Source organism: Micromys minutus (assembly GCF_963924665.1).
Source record: "Micromys minutus genome assembly, chromosome: 8".
NCBI lineage: Eukaryota > Metazoa > Chordata > Mammalia > Rodentia > Muridae > Micromys > Micromys minutus.
Genome location: NC_137977.1, coordinates 50,510,629 through 50,535,788, shown reverse-complemented (window position 1 = coordinate 50,535,788; position 25,160 = coordinate 50,510,629). Strand labels below are relative to the sequence as shown.

Sequence of the window (25,160 nt, the reverse complement as noted above, 5' to 3'; positions counted from 1 at the left end):
TCAGGCCATCAGACTTCCGTGGCAAGTGCCTTTATCTGCAAAGCCACTATAATTTTGGAGGATTATTTTATTTTGAATAATTTAGAAAATAGTTTCTTAGAGACAACATTTTTATTCTGTGCTCATTAATAGACCTTCTTATTAATTCCCACTTGCAACTGTACATTTTTTGAAAAATATTTATATATCCTTAATTTTTTTTTATCACTAGGTCAACCCAAGCCCGAGGTGACTTGGTATAAGAACGGAAAAGCCATAGATTCGGGAAGCACTGTTTCCAGTTATAAGTTCTTTGAGAACCAGTATATTCATTTGTTGCATCTCTCATGGTAAGCGGCTTGGCTCCTGTGGACCATTCACTAGGATTCTGTCTTCCACGCTGTGTTATTACAAGATCAGGCCCATGTTTGCTTCAGAAGTCCTGGTCTTAGACGATACTGTCCGGCATCAGCCAAAGCATCTGGTGCTGACTAAAGTACTCCCTCTGTACGAATGGATTACCTGCAGATTTCATCAACCATGAGGCTGGAAATATTTTTAAAAATTGTATTAGGACTAGGCATGGTTATCTTCATTCCCTAGACAATATAGCACACTGGTAATTTATATATAATTTAGGTCATATTAGGCATTGAAATGAACATGGGGTGATTTATACAAATAGTATGTCATATTATATAGGAAAGAGGCTTGAGCATCCTCAGGGTTGGTTCTCCTGGAACGGAGATCTCCCTAGGATAATGAAAGGTGACTATATTCATTGAGATGTTATATTTAGTCTTCTCCAGTTTGCCATTGATAGACTTAAACTTTAACTAGAATTCCAAGTCCTTTTCCTACATTGGATGATTTTTTTTTCTTTTTTCTTTTTCTTTTTCTTTTTTTTTTTTTTTTTTGGTCTAGTCTTCTTCCTTCTATAAAGTTAAGAAAACATGATGAGATTTCAGTGCTGTTATTCAACCTTCCATATTGGATGAAGGAAACAGAAGTAACTAACCAGAACCAATTGCAACTGTATAAGGGAATTAAGGATAGAAACCAACTTTCAGACTTTATTTTTTGGAGGTAAAGGCAGGAAGATCAGGAATTCAAGGCCAGCCAAAGCTATGTGAGATCCTGCATTCCTCTAAATAAAAACCAGTGACAGTTCAGCACAGTAGTTTCTAGATCTTTTGGTTTCACCAGGAGATAATATGTGATTACCTGAAACGCAGAGGCTGGATAGGCAGGCAAGATGGGAACTGTTGTTTGAAGCTGTATTAGCTTCCTTTCTCTTTGGTGTGATAAGACACCATGAGGAGAAAGTTAAACAAGAAAGGGTTTTGTTCTGGATTGTTGTTTTGAGGGGATACATTTTACTGGTGGGTGAGGGACTAGAAGGGTCCACTAGAAACATTGTATCTGTAGTCGAGAAGCAGAGAGTGGATCGCAAGTGGGGCTGGGTGAGGAAACTTCAATGCTCATCGCCAGTGACCCATTTTTCCAGTAAGAATCACTTTTTTAAGGTTCTATAACCTTCCCAAACAGTGTCACCAAATGGGGACAACATTTTTGAACACATGAGCCTATGAGAGACATTTTACACTCATATATCAACATTCCCCAATGTTTCTGAATCGGTCTCGGTGCCCTAAAGCTTCCTTCAGGAGGCTGGCAATACTGCAGAACACAGGAATGACTGGTAGGCGTGAATGCGAGCCAGCAGGCCTGGATCTGAGGGGAAAAGAGAGCAAGCCTTGAGTTTCAATTCCATGTTATTAATTAAGGTCTTGCTCTGAGACCTTGGTCCATTTCTTAACCTCTCATTTTCTTTGTCTGCAACATAAAAAGTATGAGTAAGAGATCTACATATTTGCTGCGTACGGATTTTCATACAGCAGACAGAGGTAGCCACTAGGTTACTTTCCTTTTTGTATGTTTTAATCTCATCTATTTATTTTGTAGGCTCACATGCCATGGCCCGCAAGCAGAAGCCAGGGTACAGCTTGCAGGAGTTAGTTCTCTTCTAAGGTGTGGGCCCTAGAGACTGAACTCAGGTCAGCAGGCCTCATTGCCAGCAGCGCCATCTCCCAGGTGCCCCCACCAGCTTTCTTACCACCCAGGAACCATTTGTTTAAAGTAAGGGTGAAGGTCATCTCACCGTGCTAAATTCTTGTGGCTTACAGACTACCCAGGCTGCTATTCATCAGGCAATTCAATGCAGCGGGCTTTATACCTGATGCTAAAGATGGAGGTAAATAGCAAACACTGTCTGCATGCAAAACACTCACTCCAGCATGGAGGACGGGCAGCAAACAAACAGCCGTTCATGTCACATGCATGTCAGGCAGCCAGTGTGCCATTGGTGCCCCGTGAGCAAGACTTCCTCATTCCAATCTGGCCAAGGCCTGTCTATTGATTGATGTTGGTTGTGGGTGACACAGTGTAGAGAGAGAGAGAGAGAGAGAGAGAGAGAGAGAGAGAGAGAGAGAGAGAGAGAGAGAGAGAGAGAGAGAGAGCTCGAGCGAGCAGGAGGGAGGCAAGGAGGAAGGGAGGGGGGAGGGGGAGGGGGAAGGGGGGAGGGGCTCAGTCTTCTTGAAATAGACTGACTCACAGTGCTAGCTCACTGCAGTTACTTTGTTCAAACACTATTTTAGGTTATCTGGGGCTGGGGAAGATTCTAGCTACCAAAGTTATCTCGCCATTGCTGCCCATGAGAGCAGACAACCCACATACATCTTAGTCCCTTTTGACCATGGCTAGCCATAATCAAAAGTAAAAACTCCAGCTTTGCCAGGAGTGTCTTAGGACCAAGGTTGGTAAAACAACAAGCTCTTGGGTATCACCAAGTGCAGACTTGTCCAGAGAGACAACATTTCTTCAAGGTTCAAACAGTCTCTAAACAATTTCTCAGCCTCTGCTATTGACTCAAACATAGGCTTTGCTGAATCATTTGTACTCCAAGCCAGACACAAAGGTTTTACTACATTTCCCCTTAAGCGAGGCACAAAGACTTTACTATACACATCGGAGCATCTGTCCTTCCTCATCTCTGTTTAATTCATTGGAATCCACCTTAGGCTCATAGGCAGTTCTAGGAACTCAAGCTTTTCTCAGCCTTAAGCACCCTCTCCACTTTTGATCTTAGCGCACAGGCCTCCCTCTGGATGCTTGTTTATGGTACCCATCAGGACTGATGGGTAGTTCAGTATACTGTGGGTCTCATAGATTCCAGGAACTCTTTGTTTCACACAGACACCACTTAGGAAAATAAATGATAATTTATATGTATGCCTTTCAAAGATCACAAGTTAATATTAGCCTCAAAGTATTTTGCCATTTCTAGTGCACGATAATCTGCCAGATCACCTTGTAGGCTACCTAAATTTGGACTTGGGATCACTAAAAGTGATCGCTGGGTCTTCAGAGGCACTTGCCTCTCAAGGACTCAGAGGGTTTAGAAGTTCCAATCAGCAGTTCTGCTCTGTGGTGGTTTTAGTTACATTTTTATGGCTGTGATGGGATATCGGATGGAAACACGGGAGGAGGGACTTAGCACTTTCAGAGGGTACAGCTTCTTATGGAGGAGAAAGCTCAGTGGGGTGACTTGGTCTGAGGCAGTGGGAACTTGTAGCTCACACTGGTTCTCACATCTTGATGGATCAGGAAGTAGAGTGTAGGACCAGAGAAGGACATATAACCTTCAAAAGCCAGCTCCCAGAGACCCCCCCAAACCCCTTCCTCTATCCCAATGCCACGACCTCTAACATATAGCCTCACCATATGTTTAAACATGTGGGTCTCTGAGTGGTGATGTTTCAGATTGAAACCACACCAGTAGCAACCACTCCACTGCTGGGCTTATGGGGATTTGGCTTTTCCCTCCTTTTAATACCTTGTGGGACTCCTCCTCTGCGCACACCCCCAAGTCACCTCAAGGTCTCATTCTGGGAGAGATGCATTAGCCTCTGTACAGCTACAGGTCAAGAGTGCTTTCCAGGGAAGAGAGACAGCCAAAAATGCATCTGAGAGAGAAACATCAGTCATAACATTAACCCCTGCATACAGCTTGAAAATGCAGGGTTTTCATGCTGTAAAGATACAGGAATCAGGGGAGGTGGATGTTTCCTACCTCATAGTGAGAGCAAACAGCACCAATGAATGTGTGGACAAATGTGACCTTTTATGAGTATAATTTAAAGATAAAAGTATGTCCAGGACCAACACCCAGAGAGATAGGTTCTTTTCTAGTTAGGATTTTCGTTGCAGTGACCATGACCAAGAGCAACTTGGGGAGGAAAAGGTTTATTTGGCTTAGTTTTCCACATCACTGTTCATCACTGAAGGAAGTCAGGACAGGAACTCAAACAGGGTAAGAACCTAGCGGTAGGAGCTGATGCAGAGGCCATGGAGGGGTGCTGCTTACTGGCTTGTTCCCCATGGCTTATTCAGCCTGCTTTGTTTCTAGAAACCAGGATCACTAGTTCAGAGATGGCCCCACCCACAATGGGCTGGACCCTCTCACATCAATCACTAACTAAGAAAATGTACAGCCTTGCATACAGGGGTATTCTCTCAGTTGAAGCTTCTACCTCTCTGATGACCCTAGCTTGTGTTAAGTTTAACATAAAACTAGCCATCACAGATCCTCCTCCCCCTTTTTGCCATATGAAGCGTTTTAGTTTTTTTTTTTTTATTTTTAGTTTTTTAGACAGGGCCTTACTTTGTGGCCCTGCCAGGGCTGGAACTCACTATGAGGTCAGGGCTCACAGGAGGCATCATGAAGGTCCTGGTCACATCCTGCTGTGTTTTGAGAGAGAGAGAGAGAGAGAGAGAGAGAGAGAGAGAGAGAGAGAGAGAGGGAGGGAGGGAGGGAGGGAGGGAGGGAGGGAGGGAGGAGGAGGAGGAGGAGGAGGAGGAGGAGGAGGAGGAGGAGGAGGAGGAGGAGGAGAAGAAGAAGAAGAAGAAGAAGAAGAAGAAGAAGAAGAAGAAGAAGAAGAAGAAGAAGAAGAAGAAGAAGAAGGAGAAGAAGAAGAAGAAAAAGAAGAAGAAGAAGAAGAAGAAGAAGAAGAAGAAGAAGAAGTTTATAAATAAGATGAAAATGGAAGTAGCCCCTCTCACATGCTCATTAACTTTGCTCCAGCAACAGCTGGGTTGAGGCAAACCTAAAAAGCTTACACAGCCAGTGTGCACACGGAATGTGCAGGTGAATATTATTCTCCCCATGTCTATACATACTTTGAACCTTGGACTAGAACCTCATTTGGAAATAATGTCTTTGAGTCATAATTGAGCTTACACAGGATTAGAGTGAGCCCTAAACCGATGACTGGTATCCATGGAGAAAGGGAAAGCCAGAGACAAGACTAGGAAAACAGCCAGAGGAGATGGATGCTGAGAAAGAGGGTGAAGCAGCTATAAGCTAAGGATTGCCCAAGACTGCCAGCAAGGCAAGCACAATGGCTGATTCTTCCTGGAGGATCAAGGGAGGTTTGACTTTGATGGAACTTTGACCTTGAACTTCCAGATGTACACCAGATGTATATTTCAATCCTCCAGATGCTTGAAGGAATAAATTTATATTGTTTATATCACCTGGTTTGTGGAGATTTGTTACAACAGCCTTAGGAAACAGACCTAGGATACGTGGTGTATCTGAACAGTCAACCAAGAAGAATGTTGTCCTTAGTCTATCTGGACACAGGGCAGCAGCATCTTATAACATAGAATTGGCTCCCTGAGCATACCCAGAGTTTGTCAAGGTCACCTGGGACTCATCTTCAGGTCAAAGCCAAGGGATATTTTCCAACCATGCCCCAAACTAGACTTTGTGTCACCTTTCGTCACTATAAATATACCAGAGACAACCAATTCATAAGGCAAAAACATTTTGGCTCACAGTTTTGGAGGGTCTGGCCCATGATTGGTAGAGAGGCAACGTATCATGGTGGAGCACCTGGAACACATGGAGCAAAACCATCCACCTCATGTCCAAGGGGCACAGGGGAGAGAGGAAGCACCTGCAATCCTATAACTCGCTTCAAGGGCATTTCTTCATGCTTATTCATGAAGTTTGAGCCAGAGTGAGGACTGGTTGGCCTGTGTTTTTTAGGTGTCTCCTACACACTGACTCCTGTCCTTGTAGGAGGCAGGAACTGACTTTTGGGACAAGGACCAAAGCTACAGGGCCTCTCTCTGATACTCACTCGAACACCCAAACCACCACATTATTGTGACCACAGACATGGGGACATCTCAAATTGAAGACAAGAATACAGAGTACTCTTCTGAAGAATGAAGTCATAAAGTCGTATGTCAGCAAGGTGTACATACTCAGATTGGAACATGAATGGTTGAATATTTTTGAAAACTAATAATATGCATGCACGTGTGTTATGTGAGGTACAAATATGGAAGACAGAAGGTGGTATTGGGTGTCCGAGACTGGGAGTTACAGTCAGCTGTGAGCTACCTGATGTGGGCCTCTGGAAAAGCAGTACATACTCTCAACTCAGTTATCTTTCCAGCCCTGTTATAGTTAAATTTTATATTCTATTTTGTTCTCTGTGCATGGACTGCTTAGTAGTTCTTTATAAGTTTTTATCTGTACATGCTCCCGTCCCACATAAAACAAAACCAACCAATCAAACCCCCAACTCCCTGTGACTAGCCTTTTCTGTGGAACACTTTTTAATCATTTTTAGTCTGTTCATTTATTCAAGAAGAGAGCTTAGTATGTTTTAGTCACATATCAGGTAAAGGAGTGCTGAGTTTTCATGATGTCACATTCTATTATAGGAAACAGACATAAAAATAACTGACTACTAAAAGAAAAACTATATTATTTAATATACTACAGATATTGGGTTATATTATTATGTGTTTTATATTAAAACTATATTTGAAAGTTTGTTTTAAAGATAAATCTGAGACTTTGGTAATTTATCGGTTTTATCAATTATTTCTCTCTCTCTCTCTCTCTCTCTCTCTCTCTCTCTCTCTCTCTCTGTGTGTGTGTGTGTGTGTGTGTTTAGATATGGTTATGTATAGCTGTTTTTACATGTCTGCATGTGTGAGCAAATACACATGCATGTGGAGACCCAGGGTTAAATCTAGCATCATTCCCCAATCACTTCTTCACTTCAAGTGTTTTAGACAGTGTTATCATTAAACTTGAAGCTCATTGATTGGTTTAGAATGACTTGCAGCAAGGTACATGGAAGTCTGCTATCTCTACCTCCCTAGCACTGTGGTTATAGGTACCCACTTTTATGTGGGTGCTGAGAATATGAACTCAGGTCCCCATGTTTGCACAGTGACCCCTTTACCAACTGAGCATCTCTACAGCCCCAGCATATAAACCTCATGAGCCTTAGGTCACGGGCCACATTCCTTAGGCTACTCTGTTCTAAGAGTTTAGCATCAGATCTTCTTGTCTGCCCCCATGGCTTTGACCAGTCCCTGAAAGACACATCAAGTCCCCTCCTATACACAATCACCCAAGAACACCTCAACCATCTTAGGTATCCCAAAGCCCTGAGCGTCTAACTATGAATGAAATTGGAAGAAATCCAAGACTCAGTTAAAGACATCCCTATTCTAAAGGAAATATCTCAAAACATGCACCCAGCTAACATTAGAATTGTTGTTTTAAGTCAATCCTTTACAGAAGATAGGGTTTTATTTCCTACATTAGGAGAAGAATCTGAGGCCACTTTGTCACATTACTATCTCAAACTGTCTCAAAAACATTTTTGTTTTGTTTTGTTTGTTTGTTTTTGGAGAGAGGATCTCATTGTGTAGCCCTTGCTGTTCTAGAACTCTCTATGTAGACCAGACTGGCCCTGAACACACAGAGATCATCTAGCCTCTGTCTCTGCCTTCAGAGTGCTGGGCTTAAAGGCATGTACTGCCACAGCAAGAGAACATGTTTGAGACAGATTAAAACTGGCATTTTAGGGATAAGAAAGAAAGCTAGCTTGGAGGAGCAGCACTTTTCTTCTTGGTTCTTCCTTGTTGGAGATGAAATACCAGTAACGTGCTTGATCAAGACCTCACTGGGTAGAAATAAAGATGACTGAACCTCATTATGTCTTGGCTAAGTGCTGATGGTTCTCATCCAAGGCTGGAAAGCATTTTGTGAACTCGGCATTCTGTGTGCTTAAGTAGGTGTAACAAGTCTTAAAGACGACTGGGAGAACTTTCCGGCACCTAGAGGGCCTCTCTTCCCAGCATGGGGCTTCCCTGACATTCTTCCCGAATGAATTCAGAAGGTGTACCTCATATCCACTATCTGCTTACTCTCACCATGCCGAGAAGCCTACTTGAATAAGTTCTGAGGGTCTGACGAGAACCTTCCGAGAATTCCCTGTCCATCATCACTTCCCGGTTGTGACTTCAGTAGGTATCTCAGAGAACAGTCATAAGCCAGCCCTAAACCATTTACTTGCCTTTTCTCAGAGACAGGCATTTGGGGGCTCTCCTCATGATGGTGCTAACCCTTCGGAACAGATCATGTGAGTCTTGGGGAGTAGGTGACAGATTGACTCAAGAACCCCTTTTGGGTTCTTGACCTTGGACTTTGGAACAGCCAGGGAAAGGCTCACTTATCAGTTGACACTGGAAATGTGCTGACTCTTACAGGGTTCCTCCACCAACATCTCCGGAGGACTGAGAGTGGACCAGGAGTGTGAGGGACATTCCTGGTCCTCCATGGTAATCAGAACACAGTCTGGAGCCACTGAAAAAGGAAAAGATGGAGTCTCACTGATGTAGAAACCACAGCGATCTAGCACTTCAGGGTGTTTGGCCAACACTCCCCAACACCCTCCAACTAGATGGCATGGTTGTGGCAGAGCTGAAACCAAATTGGACCAAAGATTCTGGTTCAGAGACTGGGACAGGACTGAGGACAAGTTATAAAGGTATACAGGACTGTGGGGTCTGAGGCAGGATGGAGGCTGGCGTCCACTTTTCAACATGTGTCTTTGTGGTGACCCGATTCAGCCATAGTTTCTCCTTGTCATGCATATAGCTAAGAGCATCTTGCCAAAGCGTGCAGTCTTTCTCTGTTGTACATCAGAGTCTAGAGGTTTCTCCTGGCATCTTCTGGCTTATGATAAATCCTTGCTTTGTGGTAGATTGTCAATTATTTCTGCATGCACCTGTGCCACTATTTAGTTTGCCTCTGGGCTTTATCACCTTCACTTCCTGCCTGGCCTTCTCCCTTGTGCTGGCCCTGTTATCACTGAGTCCTATGATATTGGGTCAATTGTAAACCTACTACCCTGGGACACCAGGCTAGGCTCAGCTGGACTCCTGATGAACAGGAAGGCCAGAGCTCTGGGAACTTTTAAGAACTCACTCTAGAACATGCCACACATAAACCTGGAGATGGGATAGCCTGTGAGAGGGGTTTAAATATGGGAAGGTCTGACCAATTCTGCCTGTCTTAATCAGCTTGAGCTGCCCAACAAAATTTCATAAATGGAGTGGCTTAAATACACAAATGCATTTCTTATCATTCTGGAGTCTTGAAAATCCAAGATTAGTGTATGCTGTAGTCAAGGTCTCAGTGTGGCAGTGGTCTAGTGTCTTCTGCCTGGATTGCAGAAATCCACCCTCTCACTAGGAGAGGCAGAAAGCATAATTCTTCTGTGCCTTCTTTGTCACAAGGGCCTCAGCACATGAACTTATCTAAACCATTCACTTCCATCTGAAAATACTACAATACTGAAGTTTAAAGCTTCAGACTATGAATTTGACATGGCAGACACAATTCAGTAGGCATCATTCTGCCAAATACAAGAGTTGTCTTGGTGACATTCAGGGACAGAATGAAATAGGCTAGAAAGTATGGACAGGGACCCCTTGGTTCAGAATTAGAGATTTGAAGCATTCTCTGATATCCTATTGGAAATCTATGAGGTCACTCTGTATCAGACGCCCGAGTTTAAATATTTGCCTCACTTTTTACTAGGGAAGGGTATTTATAAACTTTATCTGCCTCATTTTCCATATCCATATCTGCCACTTAGCAAATGTTGAGAAAATGGTACCTCTTTACTCTGAGGTCTCCTGAGTACTGTAACACACACACACACACACACACACACACACACACACATACTCACTCACTCACTCTTGGTCATGAGAATGTGGAACCTGGCTTCTTGGCAGAAGCATTTCAAAAAAGATGGGGCAAAATATGCCTCTGAATGCTTGACAGGAATCTTTGGGTGGCCTGTATTGCTGGTAAAGAGTGAGTCCTCCTTTTGTGGAATCTAGAAAACCAGCTCAGGCCTGGAATGTAGGGTCTGCTTGGTTAGGACTCATGTATGGAAGGAGTGTGGGTGTTGGAGCAGCAAGATAGTCCAAGGCCTGGGAGCTTTAACTGAGTTCTGGGCTATTATGGAGCCTAGGGATGTAAATGAGGTCTCATAGAACATGCCAACTTTATGGCCTTGACCCTTGACCATGCTCTTCCTCCTCCCTTTAATATTCTCTCTCAATATAGCATCAGCTTCATTAAAAATTTACTCAATAACATATCTTACCTCTGGCCGACCATTTCAAACAGCACTGCCTGTCTCCAGCATGGCCTAACTTTTATGGCTTACTTTTCTCTTCATGTAGTACACATGACACTTTTATATGTGTGTGCTGCCTAAATACACTTGTGGTATACTATCTATGTACACACTGCACCTATACACATGCATATACTGACATCTAACAAAACAGGTCTATATAAAGCATTCAGTTTGATAACCACTAGCACATGAATCCAGTGGGACCACGACTATGAGCCACAAGAGATTTCTTCTTCCTCTTTACAACCCTACCTTCCTGCCCCTTTCTTTCCAACCACCCTTGAAAAGTAACCCATGTGCTTCCTGTCTCTATAGGTGCATTTATACTTTGTAGAGCTTCTGTAAATGAATTGAAGGCTGTATTCTCTCTTATTTGGATCCTCTGCTTCCCCCATTATTATCTCAAGCATCATCCCTGTTTGGCGTGTTCATCCCTTTTGTTGTGTTGCCACACTTCATTGTTTAGGGGTACCACTGTGAATCCTTCTCTACACCTGCCCACGGACATTGGGGTTATTCCCAGTAATGACACATATTTATCTGCGACTATACTTATCTGAGACTCTGTCTATTGGTGTGGGATTCCCATGGAATGGAAGTGCCATGGGAAATGAGAATCACCCCAGCTGTTCCAGCACCAGCTGATGCATTGTCTTTTGGCTGGCGATTAATAACGTTTTGTGGACTGGTTGCAGTTGCAGCCAGTGTCTTACTGTGATCTTTAGAGGCCTGCCCAAAGGGAGGGTAAGAGCCACCCAAGTCTGGGAAGATGATTCTTAAATGATGGTGGCCTCCTGGTGTTTGCCTATCAGTATTTGGAGCGATGCCGTTTAAAGGCATTATGAAGACTGGGCCATTTTAAAAGGCCCCCTGCTACAGCCACAGAGCACCACTGTGTTGGCCACTCTTGCCATCATTTGAGCAGCAGGGTAAGAAGCTCCTGGCCATTCTGTGGCTGTCTTGTTTGTTCTTGCCCTCCTGCATACTCTGGCTGCCCCAACAGGTGAATGTCCTTCAATTAGGGTTGCTGGTTGTCCCCATCTAGCCTCGGGCCAGTTGTCATACTCTTCCCACTGTTTGTGTCTCTGCCTGACAGTGGCTGCTTTGTCCTCATTTGCCTAGTGGGTACCAGGGATGACATCCAGGTTGACACCTGAGATGCTTGGTTAGGACGTAACTGGTCACAGCAGGCACCGAGGCCCCGACAGAGAAGCAGGCAAGGACAAGCAATTACGTTGGGATTGACTTCCTCCCTGTCCAGAGCAGGTCTGAGCCTGTTTTCTACAATCTTACCTTATTTGTCATCATGAAGGTCATCATTATCATGAATGGTGCTGGGGACGGAATTTAGGGCTCCGTACGTGAATTAAGCCAGTTTATGAGATGAGAGAGTTCTAGGTTCTGGTTTTGCTCCTTCTTCTTTCCTGAATCCAGTAATTAGTTTTGATATTTACTCGTTTGCTTTTAGAAGCAACACTGATTCTGAGCAGCCACGGGGTTCTGTATACATGGTGGCAGCTTGCAGGTGCTGGCTGGGAAGTCAGCCCAACTTAGCAACAAGCCGAGTGACAGCTGGCAGTTTCCTGAAAATTTAACAAGGGGCCTTTCACCTCTTTTTGAGCTCATAGTGTCAACAGAGCTGGGAGTGACTCGACTTTGCTGATTGACTTCAGACTATGAGCATCAAGCATCCCTAGGGACTAGTTACCATGGCAGAAACCCCTCACCAAGTCTAGATCTAGCCAATCGATGCCTGAACCTTAATAAGATCTCAGGGGATCTATGAGAATGGGTAAGCTTGAGAACTGTCCAACTCCTGGTTATCTACAGTACTGGGGAACCAAACCACACTGATGCTCAGCCCCTTCCACTCCCCAATGTGTTTTTGTTGGTCAAATCCAACTGGTCAGGCCCACTTTTTGTTATTCTTTAACCCCCCCACCCAGCTCTCTGCCTCTGTGTGTGTGTGTGTGTATGTGTGTGTGTGTGTGTGTGTGTGTGTGTGTGAGAGAGAGAGAGAGAGAGAGAGAGAGAGAGAGAGAGAGAGAGAGAGAGAGAGAGAGGAGAGAGAGAGATCTAAGTATATGCATAGGCCCTCAACTTTCCTTCTTGAGACAATGCATAAGGCAGGTAGGACATCCCATAAGCCTTCTAGAGATTCCCCTCTCTTCTGTCCTCCATCTTCCTGTAGGAGTATGTTGGGATTTCAGAGATTTTGTTACTGTGTCTAGCTTTTATGTAGGTTCTGGTGATCCAAACTCAGGTAGTTCAGGCTTGTGAGAAGAACCACTTTTGTCCACTAAGCAATCTCCCCAGCCTTCACCTTGATACACTTTATAACTCAGCCCAGGCCCAGAGAGATCACAGGACCAATACAAAGTAACAAAGCTAATTAGAATCAAAGCTATACCTGGAGCTGCTTCCTAGGACTCAGGGAGTCCTCGATATGGTTCACCAAAGCAAGTCTCAGGGCTTCCTGCAAAATAAAGTCTACTCCCTCCCTCACTGGCTGGAACTCGGCACCATCAGAATGACAGCAGGACTTCCTTCAAATATGAGGATTCACTGAATATCTACAATGTTCCAGGGACCATTCTAGAAATTAGTGACACACCAATGTACGCCAGAGTCCCTGATCTTCTGGGACAGGGCTAATATGAGGAGTCAGACACTTAATAAGCCAGAAAGTATACAATGTATCAGGTTAAAAAAAAAAAAAAACCAAGAAGGCAGGTAGAGAGGGAAGGTGGGCCAGGGAAGATCTCTCTGATAGTGTGCCATGAGCAGAGAGGTGGAGGAGAAAGGAGGAGGGTGCTGTGGTTATCATGTGAGGGGAGAACATTCTCATGAGGGTGACTAGCAAGGACAGAAGCTGGAAGCTGGGGACAGGTCAGACCACTGGCCATCTTATTAGTGAACATCAGGTCCCAGAGAGAGAAATAGCCCATTTTTTTTTAAACAAAAAAAACCAAAAAAACAACAGGATGGATTATTCCTAAAGAATGACACCTGAGGTTGACCTCCGGGCTCCACACACATGTGCACACATGTTCGTATAGGTGCATACTTGCGGCTGCTGACTCCGTGAGGCTGCTTTTCCTTTAAGCATTGTCACTCCCAGGGGTACAGAGTCCATTATTATCTAGAGCCATTCTGAAGATTATTCAGTGTCACCCAGCACATGGCTACCTGAGACCATGACCCCAGGCAGACATGCTGCTGTCCCTTAGCCACAGGCGCAGGCTGTGAAGAGAAAAAGCAAGTCCACCCTATAGTTTACCCTTACCTGGTTCCCGATGTCTTCTCTGGGCCTCCCGAGTTATGCTTTGTGCAGCCGCCCTGGTGCATTGTCTTGCAAACCCTCACACGTGACCTGACCAGCTTACTACTCTGGTACATCTGCCCAGAATACCTTCCCTTCTTTTCCACACAACCTAAGTTTAATCCTTCCCACCCGGTTCGAGTTCCCTATGCTACCCCCACTCCCTGAAGATCCAGGCCGCCTTGACCTCTCCCCTGCTAACCGCCCGAAGCCTCAGCATGTCTTTTGGAATTTGATGACACTTGAGGTTGTAAATCATGTCCTGTCATCTCATTTCATTCCTGAAGTGGTAGCTCAGTTACCCTAGGGGAACAAGTAAATCTTACGCTGATTTTTTTTTTTTTTAATTTCCATGATCAAGTCCCATGGCATGGACTGGGAATGTAGAGTTGGTTGTATGGGAGAATAACATGTTCCTGCTCCATCAGAGACACAGGTCTAGTTACAGAGCACGGGCTTCCCACCCCACCTCTAATCACTGGAGTACTAATCTACTGTACTGCAGTAGAGCATATCTTACAGAATTGTCTTCCATTCTGACCCAAAAGGATCTATAATCTGCTTCTCGGTGAGCCCCGCCCCAACTTGGTCCTGCCATTTCTTGGCAGGTGACCATATCTCTTGATTCATCTGGGTCAGTTTTAGGTTTTTCCAGCATGGTTAACCATCCCTGTCTGTTGTTTGGGGGGTGCTAAGAAGAGCACTTTTCAAACTTGTATGTGGCCTGAGAGCTATCTCAAACAAGCACCTGTGTTTTTGACCCCCCAGAACTCATGTTCAAAAAAGTTGGACAAAGTGGCATTCATTTTTAATGCCAGTAAACAATGTGGACATCTAAGTGACACCTAAGGTTGACCTCTGCCCTTCACATATGTGCATGCATCCCTGCATATGCACATACACACACACACACACACACACTCACACACACACACACACACACACACACACACACACACACTGATTAAAATTAATTGTCTGAATTGAATAATAAGTGGTGGGGTTTCCCTACATGCCTACCTAGCCTTGTCTCTGGAACACAGGCAAATGTTTCCTTCGAATACCTGATGTTTCCTGTGTCTAAGTTTTTCCTTCTGTCTGGAGCAATCACTGTACTCTCCCAGTCCCAGGCAAATGCCACCTTCTCCTTCCAAATCACACTATGCATTTCTTGGGCCTGCTTCAGTTGCTAAGTTACACAGGAAACCTTTATTCTCTCCCTCTCTCTCTCTCTCTCTCTCTCTCTCTCTCTCTCTCTCTCTCTCTCTCACTCTCTCGTACCTGGCATCCAGAATCCACGTGTTGGGCATGACTTTTTAATAGACCTTAGTAGTCATTGTCCTATATTTTAGCTATTTGTATAGATACTTCATTTTTCCTTAGTAGATGGGAAGGTAGGTCCTATAGAAATTGCCTAGGAATTAAACCTCTCCCTCCTGCCTCAGTTAGTAGATAAACTACTACTGTGGTGGTTTGAATGAGAATGTCCCCCATAAGCTCAGATGTTTGAACACCTGGTGACTGTTTGGGTAGACTTAGGAGGTGTGGCTTTGTTAGAGGAAGTAAGTCACTGCAGGACAGGCTTTAATGTTTAAAAGCCACACATCATTCCTGGTTTGCCTTTCACTTCCTGTTTTCAGTTCAAGATGTGAGCTCCCAGCTTCCAGCTCTAACCACACGTGTCTGTTCTGCCACTACAGACTTTTTATCATTTTGGAACAGTAAGCCCAAATAAACGTTTTTTTTTTTTTTTTTTTTTTTTTTTTTCCTGTGAGTTGCTTTGGTCATGGTGTTTTATTGTAGCAACAGAAGTATGTATATAGACATTCCCTGTTAGGAAGAGGGGAGGAGGAAGAGGAGGGGAGGAGGAGAAGGGAATACTCTCCCAATTTTGTCTTCTTTCTTTACTGTTTTGAATAACTCCAAGAAGATTGCTGACAGCCACAAGGAGCCAGGTATTAAAAATACAGACTCAGCCTAAGAAAATAGGATGACCTTAACCTGGTTCTCCGACAGAACAAGGACACAGATGTCATCATGCGGTTATGTATTGAGCTGTCTTCTCTCTTCTCTGCTGGTGGCATGCCTCGGCAAGGCTCAGACAACCCACAGCCTGGCTACAGGGTAAAGGCCCTGCAGATGTTTCCTTCCCAGCTTTTGCTCTCTTCCACTGGAAAGCAGGGCTCACAGTGACATGGAATGCTCATGGGCCAGGATGGTGGCTTACACTTTGGATCCAGAGGGAGTCTAGGTTGTACCTCTAGCCAGGAGGCACGGTTTGATATACAGATAATTCCTGTTGTTGGGAGGATGGCTTAGCATCTGGCAAAGGCCTCAGCACAGACACTAAGGAAGGAGATCAGCTATGGAAGGATGTTGCTACCAGGTGATGTCTTCCAGGGCCCAACATGCATGGGAATTTTTGTCCTGATACTGTGTGTTTCAGGCTGTGTGATCCAGACTGGCTTCAAACTTACCATGAATTTGAGATAATCTTGAATTTTGATCTTCTTCCTTTCTCCTTCAAAGGGTTAGAATTACAGGTGTGTACAGCCCAATTCAATAACTAATTTTGAGTCCAAAGCTAGCGTCTTTGGAGAGGAGGGAACCTCACTTGAGAAAATGCCTCCATAAGATCGGGCTGAAGGCAAGCCTGTGGGGCATTTTCTTAATTAGTAATCACTGGAGGAAGGTCCAGCTCATTACAGATGATGCCATCCCTGGGCTAGTGGTCTTGGATAGTATAAGAAAGCAGAGTGAGCAAGCGATTCAGTCAGCAGCACCCCTCCATGGACTCTGCATCAGCTCCTGCCTCCAGGTTCCTGCCCTGCCTGAGTTCTGTCCTGACTTCCTTCAGTGACGTGGAAGCATGAGCCAAATAAACCCTTTCCTCCAAAACTTGCTTCTGGTCATGGTGTTTCATCCCAGCAATAATAACCACAGGAAACTCACAGGGGTGATTTCCTCACCATGCCCATCCCACTGAAGCAGACAGCCTTCTCCTGCCTCCAACTCCATCACATCCGTCCATGTTTTAACACTGAATCAGGATCTCTGGGTATGGAGTCCAGGCTTAAGTTTGCTTTACCTTTTTAAGTCAGGAAAACCAAAGAGATGAAGTCCTCTGCCTGAGAAGGTTCATAAACGACGAGACCAAGCAAAACCACCAGTCTACCAGGTGATGTCTCCCAGGGCCCAAGAGTTAGGTATGCTGAGAGGACACTCCGGCATTGCTTTCCTTAGAGATCAGCATGACTCCCCAGTGTGTCCCCTGAAACTCTTGTGCCTACTCAGTCCCCCTTGGAATGGTTAAGGTAAAAAAAACATTATAATAACCTAAGTATTAAGCTGAGAATAGTAAAACACACCTTTAATCCCAGCACTAGAGAGGCAGAGGCAGGGGTATCTCTGTGAGTTTGAGGCTAGCCTGGTTTATGGAGCGAGTTTCAGGATGCACACACACACACACACACACACACACACACACACACACACACACACTATACATACATATACACATACACATATATACACACATATGTATATATTAAGTTAAAATGTATATAAAACAACACATATGTTTAAATGTGAGTATACACATTATTTGTCTTCTTCAGTGTGCTGATCTGCACACTGATAAATTGGTCGATGCCTCTGAGACCAGCCAAGGCAGCATTCCAAAGCTGTATTTGCTACTGTAGAATTCTTTGCTGCCATATAGCTGTGGTTAAAGCCAGCAGAGTACTATTTAACACTGACTTTTGTGAACATGTAAAACATGATCAATTTCATTAGATATTAATAACTTAATAAGTGAGAGCCCTTTTAATAACTATGTTAATCGACAGAAGTCACACTCAAAAAACCACTGCCAGAGTCCTCGGGTAACGACTAAAAGCATATGTATTATTATCTAACTTGCAAGCTAAACTAGTCACTTGTTTTTACAGAATTTGACATTTTACTTAAAAAAGAAAAAAAAGAAAAAAAAAGGTCAGGGTCTGGAGTGTGTGTAGCTCCGTGGAAAAGACACTTACGCAAGTGTGTAAGCCTGTGTGCAAACCCGACTCCAGTTCCTCAGCATCAACATGAAGCTGAACAGAGTAACCTACGTCTGACTCCAGCAGACCTACAGAAAAACAAGTGGTAGGTCCAGGCATCTCTGGAAGCCTGCAGGCCAGCTAGCCTGTGCCACAATGATCAACAAGAGACCCGATTTCAAACAGTGTTGAAGACAGGCTATCCCTTGACCGCCACATGCCTGTAAACGCACGCATGCATACTTAAAGAAGTAGACCAATGATGTTTGGCAGATATTTCCTCAGGGGGGAAAATGGGGGATGTAAACCTTCTTCCTCAAGGGGAGCTGAAGGTGTCTGTGACTGACGATAAACCCAACCCTTTCCACTCAAAAGTCAGCACCTGCCTGAGCTAGACCATCCTGGCTTCCTCAGATATCCTTAGCCTCCTAAGCTCTCTCTCTTCTGGCGTTCTTCTCATGTGTGCCCGTGTGAGGGTGGGTTCTCTTCACCCACTACACCAGTGTATTGCACCACACTGCCTGTAGACCCAGACCCACATCTCCAGCTGTCTCCTGTTGAGTCTCATGTTAAAGATACCTGGGAAAATGTAAGTCATTTGTTTTGGAAAATATGCTTAGTTCTAAAAAAAAAAAAAAAAAAAAAACATTCTAGACACTTAAGGTAGGATGGACTGATTTTGGATTAAATAAATAAACACTTGAATTTTGCCTTTTGTTTCGGTGTAATGTTTACAGACCTAAGTCACATTCACAAAGGTACTTTGGTGTCCTCAGTCGGTTTAAAATGTATACAGGAGTTTTGATATTAAAATGGTCTCACCATTTCTACTATGGCACAATTCTGGGGTTTTTAAGCTGGCTACCACTGACACCCTTTCTTTGAGTTCCCTTTTCCGTTCCAAAATGCATGGTACAGCAGTTGCATGGAATGCATCTCTGAGGTGGCCAGGGATGGACATAATCTCTCACGCCTTCCCGGCTCTCTTCAGTTCTTAACACAATGCCAGGTATCAACACAGAGTTCCTATGAGATTGCTCAAACAGGGATCAGAGTAAAGGATTTGCCTTGAAATGATTCACTGATACAATGTTTCTCCTCACTTTTTCTTAAACATTCATAGACCTAGGCTTCAGTGTCTGAAGGTTCCACTGGCTTATTCCTGGCTGTATGATTTCTTTCCTTCATCATTTTGGAGGATTACTTAACTCGTTTGCATGTGGGGTATCACTACTGTTTTAACATAGAAGCATTTGTTTTGTCCAATGTTCTCCTTTTCTGTGGGGTGCTTAAAGATCAAGGATACATCAACATCAACCACAAAGCAAAACATAAAGCATTCATTGGCCAGGGGGAAGTTGGTTCCATTAATCCAATTCCTTTCCCTCTTCACTCGATATACGGAGGGAGGAGTGGAAATTTTATGCCAATTAAAATGTGTGCAGTAAAATGATTTTCAGCTAAATCATGACAACTTGATAGATTTAATTTAACCACTAACTTATTTTGAATAGTTACTCTCTCCATTTAAAAACTTTATATTTATTTTCTTTCTTTAATACATACCTAATATATTTTTAGACAAAACTTTGTTAGGAAGCTCAGAATGGCTTTCCTTCCTTCCTTCCTTCCTTCCTTCCTTCCTTCCTTCTTTCTTTCTTTCTTTCTTTCTTTCTCCCTTCCTTCCTTCCTTCCTTCCTTTCTTTTTTTTTAAAGATTTATTTATTTATTTATTTATTTACTTATTTATTTATGTGGGTACACTGTTGCTGTCTTCAGACACACCAGAAGAGGGCATCAGATCCCATTACAGATGGTTGTGAGCCACCATGTGGTTACTGGGAATTGAACTCAGGACCTCTGGAAGAGCAGTTCTCAACCGCTGATCTGCAATCTTCTCACTTTAGCCTTCCCAATGCTAGGATTACACATGTGTGATGTCACACCTGGTTCTCCTTGGGTCTCAAGATTCATCTTTGCTCTCACGTGGCTCTGTGTGCCTCCTGGCCTTGATTTCTTTTCACTTCTCTCCACACCCATTGTGGTACCTTCAGAGTTTCTCAGCAGATCAGCGCATCTGAATGACCCGAGATTTTCCTGAAATCCACAATGTTCTCTGATGCTTCCTGTAAACTGGTAACCAAGGACAGGTCTCCAGGAATTGATGCCACAGAAACAATGGGTGTAATGTCAAACTGCTTTGAAGGGCACTTTTTATCAGGTGATAGTTTGGTTTCAGCTGGAGAGGCGTCAGCCTAATTGATGAGGTAAGGAAGAAGAGCCACTCCTTGGCAGCTCACGCCAGAATGATGCCCGTCTTTGAAAGGATATTTTAATTCCTCCATCTAGAAATGGTGATTTATGAAATTCAATGTGTTTAAAAAGTGATTTTACTTATTTGTCTTATATGTATGGATGTTTTGTTTCCATTTGTTGACAGTGTACCTTGTATAAGCCTGGTGTCTGCAGAGATTATAAAAAGGGGGGGGGGGCTCAGATCCCTTGGGACTAGAATTTCAGATGTGTGTGCTGGGAATTTAACTTGGGTCCTCTGGAACTGACTGTATTATTAGCCATTGAACTGTCTCTTAGGCCCCGATTTAAGAATTTTAAAGAGTTCTCAGGATCCTTCCCCCCTTCCTCTTTGCTTTGTTTTGTTTGAAATGGGGCATAGCCCAGTGAGAGCCCCTGAACTTTCTGCCACCAGCTGTCTTAACCTTCCCACTGCTAGACTCACAAGTGTGAACCACCGTGCAGGGCAAGTTGTTGGGATGCTCCTCTCCACCTCTGGGGAACTAAAGGTGACTTGGCCTTGACATTTGACATTCTTGAAGAATAGTCTGGCAAAGAGTTTCTGCTTCATCCAGACCTGAGTAAGTGTGTGAAATAGGCCTACTGCCTTAAGCTCACCTCCCCAAGCTGTTATCCAAGGCAGAGTGTAGGTCATGGCCAAGATCAAGCCATCTAGAAGCTGGTTACCACCTAAACAAGGCATCCTTGACGTTCTTTCTGACTAGGTGACACTTCCCTCGGAGCTCTCATGATTGAAGGCTCATGAACAAACACAGGTTGGGGAGAAGGCCAAGGGCTTCCCTCAGGGTGAAGAAGAACTCAAACTACAGTATCTGAACTATATCTAACCATCTAGTCCTCTGGAATTAGCTAACCAGACATAGAGTACATAGGAAACAGCTGGTAAAAAGTCCAAGCATTTCTTCCAAGTCCAGGCCAGACCCCCAGCTCTCACTTTCTAAGTATATATTTCTAAGCCGAATGATACACAGTAGAAAACCAACCACACTGAAATGTAGCCAAATGGAACCAGTAAGAATTAACCTTATACAACTGTACCAAGCTATTATTGGGACTGCATGGCCTTTGGAAGGATCCATGCAGAGAATGAGTCAGTGAGGCATGTCAGATGCGGGCTCCATGTGGCTGCAGTCAATAATACAGAAAAGAGCCACAGGAGCGCTGTCCTTGGCGCAGGGAGTACGGGCTCAGTTCGATCCAGAGATCTTTCCTTTGGGCCAGAGCAGGACACCTTGATCTGCTAGTCAAGGTGACATGTGGACACAGGTTCCCAGCCAATGGAGCTCATGGCTGTGAGTTAGATTTTTTTTTAGCTATATTAAGGGGGATATAACACTGACCTTCCTACATACAACCCCATTGTGATGTTGCTACACGTATGTATTTTTCTTGCCAAGAAACTCCACTTCTCGGAGGAAGGAATGGAAGGGGAAATGACATAATTATATTAGTCTAAAAAAAGAATAAGACGTTATTATTATTATTATTATTATAAAGCTATGTGCCTTCTTGTGACTTTAAGAAGAGCCACGGTTTCCAGTACTGTTTTAGAATGCAGCGGCAGAATGCTTTGATTACTGGCGCACAATGCTCTTTGCAATTCACAGGCATGAAAGCTAACTTAGCAGCTAGATAAAACAGTAGGATATACTTCTTACTATTCTTTGAGCTGGACATTTTCTCCAACAGCAAGATGTGACAAACGTCGGCGTACAAGCCCTTACTTACCTGTCTCTCTTCTTCCTAGCTGTAACCAGAGCGATGCCGCTGTTTATCAGGTCTCAGCGAGAAGTTGCATGGGGATGATCTGCTGTTCGGCATCCCTTGAGGTCCAGTGTCTGCAGGACCCACAGGTCTCTCCTGATCCAGGAGGTGGCAGGGTCGAGGCTGGCGAGTGTGAAACAGAGATACATGAAGAAAACAGCATGAGTCACACAGACGAGAACTGCAATCTTTGTAAGAAAGAAGAAAGTATGGCTCACATGCCAACTGATTCCTCCCCAGACAAATTCAACCGCTTGTGTTCACCCCAGATAGTGGCCAGTCATGACTCTGGTGTTTCCAGTTCTGAGAACCCCCAGTATGTTAGAGAGACAAACCAAAGGACGGAGCCTTTCAATTCAGATAACACAGAAGAAAGTTTCTTTAATTCAAATAACACTATTGAAAAACAAGATGTATCCCAGCTCAGGATAGCACAAGCCACTGTGCCAGGGTTGGTTGGTGATGACCCAGGATACGAAGAATCTAATGAGAATGTCACCCCTAGTCACCAAACCCCCAAAGCACAGAAATACATCAGTTTTAGTCTTCCACTGCCGGAGGCAACTCCGTGTCCTTACCCAGGTGACAGCGACTCCATCAACATGCAGCCGGGACCCCAGGTTTCCAGCGAAGACTCTGACAGTGACTACGAACTTTGCCCAGAGATAACCCTAACCTGCACGGAGGAGTTTTCGGATGATGACTTGGAGTATTTGGAATGTTCCGATGTTATGACGGATTACTCTAATGCGGTTTGGCAAAGGAGCCTGCAGGGAACTGACCGAGTTTTTTTATTAGAAAGCGATGACGAAGAGATGGAATTCAATGAGTGTGGTCTGAGTGGGTGTGATCATTTCTTCAGTGAAATGGGTTGTGGGCCTCAGGTGTCCGGTGGCATGTGGTCTATGAATGTCGCCACTGGCTTCTGTAGCGATTGCTCACAACCCCAGGAAGTGGGGGTCAGGAGCAGCGGCACCTCCAGGCATAGTCCGTTACCCCTGCATTCAGAAATGACTCTCACCCTGGGACCTCACCAGGATGGGACGGCTACGGTGACAGAACCGGGGAGGGCTCCACTCCCCACTGCTTCGGAAGCTGAAAATGATTGTTCAGGAATTCGGGGAGAAACTAGAGACAGCTCTGAAGCAGGAGAGGAATTCTCCCGTGACAATCTACAGAGCATGGATAAGGCAGAGACAGAGGCATCGGTGGAGCCCTTGTCTGGGGGCTCAGATAAGCCAGAGGCGAAGCAAGGTTTGGAACGCCTGGCTGGGGAACACACAGACGAAAGGTACCCAGGCAGCAGGAAGGCAGCCCTGAGACCCACCAGGGCGAGGTGGCCCGGAATGAAGGCAAATGCCAAGAAGCAGCTGCTGAAAGACAGTGCCCCCAAAGGCACTCTTGATCCTGTCCCCAAGGAACCGACCAGTCAACCTTTTGCCGGGAACTATGGACAAGAGCTTACACACACGGAGGAAGGAGCTCCGGGCTGGAATTCTCACTTCCATGAAGAAGTGTGTATTCCACTTCCTGCAGAGCAAGACTCCCAAGCCCCTAGACCGGCAGCGGACCCACTTTCAAAGGAAGGGGATCGCAGCTTCGAGGGAGGAAGAGCACTGCTTAATAAATTATTTGAAGGAAGCCAGATTCCAGACCAGACTGACCGTCTTCAGGTAAGACCCACTTTTGAAAAACTACAATAGAAAAGGTGGTGTGTGTGTGTGTGTGTGTGTGTGTGTTTGTGTGTGTGTGTTTTTTTCACTTCACACTTGTAATTCTTATACTATAATGTAAATCAAAATATATACCTCAGTGCTGTCGGGGTACTTTTGAAAGACAGCTGCTGTTTCTGCAGCAAGGAAGGAAATCTGGCTTTGACAAAAGGCCCAGATAAACCCTAACCCGTCCTAATTATAGCATGAGAGTGGTAGGGGGGAGAAGCTCTAATGGGGGTTCTGGACAGCTGGAAAAGGAAACCTGATATTCTGCCTGCTGCATGTGTTTTACTAGGTAGGCTGTGCTCACGACTCCCAACCCTTCTGAAGTAAAAGCAAAGGTGTAGGCTTTTAAAGGATGGGGAACCCACTGTTTCTGGCCATTTCTTTCAAGCAGGCAGAAAACAACTGACTTAGTTGGTTTTAGTCTGGTGGGACTGAAAAAACTTACAGGATCCACTTGCCATGCAGGAGGGAGTAGGAAAGTCGCTCTTGCTGTGCGATGGGAGGCTTTTGGGTAGATGTTTGCTTTCTTTAGACCACAGAGTATAAAAAGAGGCCAAGAAAATGCCTAAAGGAAAATGTATTATCCCTGAATAATAATTTGGGTGTGGTTTTTAGTGTTGACTGGAAAGAGGCAGAATTACAGGACTAATCAATGCATTATTTTTATTTGCCACTTGTATTTTTTATTATATAGTTTATAACAGGTCCCAGATGAGTTTTGAACTGATTGTATACTGTGGTCATGATTTGGCTTTGGAAACAAATGTCTTTGGAATGTCTGTTTGCATGTTTGTATGCATGCATCTGTCTATTTATCTGGATATCCATCCATCCATCTATCCATCCATCCATCTCTACTCTTACTATTATCACTCTCTTTATATACCTGTTATTCCTTCCCCCTAAATTTGTAGAGTCACTCATATTCTGTATTACCTGAGAATCCAGAACAGGAAGATGGTACTATTTAAACAAGGGTTTAGTCCTGAAGTGTCAGGGATAACCTTTTCATGTCAAAAATGCAGCATGTCTCTTGCTGGTCATAAGCCCTATCTTTTCCAGCTGAGCACCTCTCTCCAGTAGCTTGTGCAGTTGGACATGTTTCCTTATAGATTCCCTTTTCTGTTTGAGGATGTGGGCAGGACAAGCTGGGTCACACAGAGTAAGCAGAAGAAGGGAAGGCAGACACTGTCAATGTCGGCTTTAGACTCGTCCCTGTGCGAAGTAGGTGCGAGTCCTATTAAGTGCGGAGAGGAAGGAAGGGACCCCTGCTTTCCTCAGGTTTGTGTCTCGACCTGAACTGCAGATGAGCAATTCAGCAAGTTCTGCTTTACCAAAACAGCAGCTACATAAAATGCATAGTTTTCGGGGCCAAGCCTGCCATGGACCACCTGTCAGAGCGAATCAGTATCCATCCGACCTTGACTGC

The 25,160-nt window shown here is 44.4% G+C and overlaps 1 protein-coding gene and 1 long non-coding RNA gene across 4 annotated transcripts in view; one reads left to right on the top strand and one right to left on the bottom strand.

The window, feature by feature from the left end:
• Positions 1-25,160, top strand: part of ALPK2 (alpha kinase 2) — a 119,122-nt gene that overhangs the window by 17,718 nt on the left and 76,244 nt on the right. For 2 of the 3 annotated variants that reach the window (XM_080920371.1, XM_080920373.1), the window contains exons 3-4: positions 212-329; positions 21,994-23,683. In XM_080920371.1, the coding sequence (XP_080776497.1) occupies positions 212-329; positions 21,994-23,683 (1,808 nt within the window). Of the gene's footprint in view, positions 1-211; positions 330-21,452; positions 21,539-21,993; positions 23,684-25,160 lie in introns of those variants that run through there. The other variant, XM_080920372.1, reaches the window with a different exon arrangement.
• Positions 50-22,726, bottom strand: LOC308423592. Its single transcript, XR_013975112.1, has 3 exons — positions 22,589-22,726; positions 21,975-22,133; positions 50-525 (listed from the first exon to the last, which is right to left on the bottom strand). It is a non-coding gene; the product is annotated as an uncharacterized lncRNA (long non-coding RNA).